Below are 3,871 nucleotides of genomic sequence, written 5' to 3'. Positions count from 1 at the left end.
ACCAATTGAAATCGTCAGCATAGTAAAGCTAGAGTTAAGTGCAGCCGTGTTGAGTAAGAGATTGGCTCAATACATCAGAAAGGAGATGAGGTTAGAATTCGGCAGGGTGATCTACTTGGTTGATAGTGAAATAGTGCGAGCAATGATTGAAAAGCAAAGCTATGGTTTCAAAACCTTTGCGGCAACGAGGATTGGCGAGATCCAGCAAGACACTCAACCTCATTAATGGTGGTGGTGCAAAAGAGCGATCAACATTGCTGATGCAATCACCAGGGGTAAGAGTACAAAGGAAATCGGACCCAAAAGTAGCTGGCAGTGTGGGCCAGAATTTCTAAAATGGCCAATTGAGCAATGACCCATTGCACAAAATTGTAGTGAGAAGAATTTACCAGAGAGAGTAAAAGCGGTGATGGCCGTTGATGTCCAGGAAGAGGAGTCCCTAGCTGACAGAATAAACGCTAACAGACATAGCAGCTATCAAAAGCTATTGAGAGTAACTGCTAGGATTCTTCGGATATATGAGAAGAAAAGGTTGAGCAGCGTGGCAGACGAGATCACTGCAGAGGATTTGAAAAGGGCAGAAATATTCTGGGTGAAGGAATCCCAGAAAACAATGGTTAAACTGCTAAAAGAAGACAGGGCTCAATTTGATAAGAGATATGCTCGATTGGGCCCCAGGATCCGTGAAGATGGTGTGATTGTCGTTGGGACTAGAATAAAGAGTCATGTTCACTTTAGCTATAACAAGGAAGAAGTGCCTCTGTTACCGTATGATCATAACTTCACAAAGCTATATGCCAAGAGCATACATGACAGAGCTCACTTGGGTGTTCAGTCAACGGTAGCCAAGATCCGCCTTTACTACTGGATCATTAATGTTCGGAGAATGGTAAAGACCATAAAGTATCATTGTGTGGACTGCAGGAAGTTTGAAAAGAACACGTCAGCACAGCAGATGGCGCCTTTGCTAGATAATCGACTAAAACCATCACCGGCTTGGACATACGTAGGTGTGGATTTGTTTGGACCCTTCACGACAAGGGGAGAAATCAATAAACGGGCAAGAGGAAAGTCGTATGGCGTAGTGTTTGACTGTCTCGTGACGAGGGCTGTTTACATAGATATAGCTACCAGCTACAGTGCAGATGCATTTCTGCTTGTTTTCAGAAAGTTTGTGTCTCTAAGGGGATATCCCGAAGAGGTATATAGTGACGGAGGGACACAATTAAGCGCTGCAGCAAAGCAGTTAAAGGAATTCGGTGGGAGACATGGCATTAAGTGGAAGTTTTCGACACCCGATGCTCCGTGGCAGAATGGAGTGGCGGAAAGTTTGGTGAAGGGCATTAAGAAGGGCATTAAGAAGGCCATCAATCATGCCATTGGGGAACAAATACTTACCTTTAGTGAACTGCAAGCAGTTATGTTTGAGGCGGCAAACCTGGCCAACGAGAGAACGAGAGGCCGATTGGCAAACATCCGACACACCCACAGGATGGGTCATATATGTGTCCGAATGATTTGTTACTAGGGAGGTCATCAGGAAAAGTGCCGGATGCTCCATGGAGTGACAACGTAAACTTTAAACACAGGATTAAATTTGTACAGAGTTTAGTCAATGGATTCTGGAGAAAATGGACCCGAGACTATTTTCCCACACTGATTGTGAGACAGAAGTGGCATACTGTAAAACGGAATTTACAGAAAGGAGAAATTGTAATGGTACAAGACAGCAACACGGTCAGGGGGAAGTGGCGTATTGGTAGGGTGACTGAGGCACCTCTGAGTGCGGATAATGTGGTGCGGAATGTTGAAGTGATGGTCAGCACAGAAAGTGGTCTGAAGACAAATATCAAACGGGCAGTACAACGACTGGTAGTGCTTCTCCCAGTAGAGGAACAATAGTGGACTTTGGGGTAGTTTGGTGGGGTGGGGGGAGTGTATCGTTCACGATATGGCAATTGCGCCCTCTTTTCATTTTAATACATTATCACCAGAGCGCGTAATTTTGATGTAGACGACATTTTAGAAACGTCAGATAATGACGTACGCAATGAACCTTTAATGTTTGGTTGCATATTGAGAGCTCAAGAGTGAGTACACAATTAATGGTTTTTAATCATCTTAAAGTTAATTATTGTAGAATCAATAGATGATATTACCGGACATTAAAGTTTGAAATTGAGTTGACAACAACCAAGTGAGGGCGCAGTGTCTTATTTTTGTGCTCTACAACCATGATGAAGTTTCTCAGCAACATTGAGCATAAAAATCAGCAAAAAGGAAAACTAATATCCAAAATCCGTTACAAAAGTCGTCAAACAACAAAATCTGCTACTGTATATTAACATTTTTTTTTTAAAGCATTGTCGTTTCTCCTTTGTCGTTCTTCCCTTGTGTTCGTTCCGTCGTGTTTTGTCTTGTCTTTGATTATGGAACAAATTACTTTTCATTTTTCTCTGGTGGAGCCAGCCGTTAAGCCATTTGGTCTTATTTGACTTCTCCAGACACAATTGTATTCGATTTTGCTTGCATCTTTATTATTTATGTCTTGTTACCACCTTTATGCATTGTGTGAATAAATAAATATGAAATATGAAATATACATTGAGTAAATTACAAGTGTTTCTCTCCGAGTGAAGTGGATTTATAAATAGCACTCTCCTAGGGTGTTTTTGGTAGGAAAAGAAGACTTAAACACTGTGGGTATAATTTTTTCTTTGCAAAGAAATAGGGGGGGGAGGGGTGTACGCCCCTTACGCGCCACCCCTCCTAAATCCGCCACTGGAAATAAGCCTATAGGCCCTAGGCTTAGGCAGGCCTACTTGTCTACTGAAGGGGTGTCGTCAATGGAGATGTGCACACATATCAGTGTACTGTGGTCACTGTGCATGGGGTTGTCTGACAGCACATACCTGCTGACCTCGATAGAGAGTGATTGATTGCACAAAGGTTTCCATGCTGGTTCATCTGCGCTTAAACTGTCTTTGTAGCTATGCATTGCGCGATGTGACATAGAATCAACCTTTTTATGGAATTGTGTATCCATTCAATTGTTTATCCATTCAATTATTTTTTTTGTGATATAAGGGGTGGGGGGTGAGTCGCAGGCGGCCCCACCCACTGTACCAGGCGTTTGTGTTTGCATCTCTCGAACCGCTCGTTTTTCTCTTGTGTAGGCCTGTGTGTACCTTTTGTTTTACACACAAATATGCTAGGCACATAATCCGAATTTGTGGGGTCGTCCGATTTTTTGCCTGTTAAAACATTATTTAACATGTCACAGCCTAAAAAATAATTGGAAGCAAAATGGAATATAACGGTAATGGGCCTTGGGTCTGTTTTTACTTAGAAGAGATGAAGTGCTCGCTATATTCTTGCTTTTCTGATCATAGAAGAATACCATTTTTTTTCTACGTATTGCAGAGATCTATAATTTTCTTCGTTTTGATTTTCTTTTAGGTGGAATTCTGTAAAAAATCACCACCAAAACAAGTGTGGCCTTATCTAACCATATATTAAATTTATGTATATTCATTATGATTTTATAGATATGTAAACAGTTTATCAAAAATGTGTGAGTGGCATTATGTCAGGAATAAAATTGAATTTAAGTAGAAGAATATAATTGATTTTGTTTCTTTTTAGAGTGTATTCATATAACATAGGGGGCGGATCCAGAGGTGGTGGGCCAATGAGACAATACACTAGGGATCCAGGGAAATTTAATCCGCGAACTGTTTGTTTTCAGACGCCCAAAAATAACAGAGGCATTTCCTTGCGATCAATTATTTATTTTTCTTTATTTCTTTTTCTTTTCGCTTTCCGAAAGAGGGGGGTGGGAGAGGGGTAGTGGCGCGACCGGCCCGGCTCC

At 41.6% G+C, this 3,871-nt stretch overlaps 1 protein-coding gene across 1 annotated transcript; it reads left to right on the top strand.

Moving 5' to 3' along the window:
• The first annotated feature begins 409 nt into the window (after positions 1 to 409).
• On the top strand, positions 410 to 1,528 carry LOC117100609. The gene has a single exon (XM_033240392.1). It carries the CDS (start codon positions 410 to 412, stop codon positions 1,526 to 1,528), a length of 1,119 nt encoding a protein of 372 aa, XP_033096283.1.
• The last annotated feature ends 2,343 nt before the right edge of the window (positions 1,529 to 3,871 follow it).

The sequence above is a fragment of the Anneissia japonica genome, unplaced genomic scaffold, assembly GCF_011630105.1.
Source record: "Anneissia japonica isolate Jap-2015-1 unplaced genomic scaffold, ASM1163010v1 scaffold287584_len476085_cov161, whole genome shotgun sequence".
Classification (NCBI taxonomy): Eukaryota; Metazoa; Echinodermata; class Crinoidea; order Comatulida; family Comatulidae; genus Anneissia; species Anneissia japonica.
The sequence above is the reverse complement of the archived record's forward strand: the minus strand, read 5'-3'. Positions and strand labels throughout refer to the sequence as shown.

What these genes read in the sequence shown, in the direction of transcription:
- LOC117100609 (XM_033240392.1), top strand. Translation starts at nt 410, where the DNA reads ATGGCCGTTGATGTCCAGGAAGAGGAGTCCCTAGCTGACAGAATAAAC.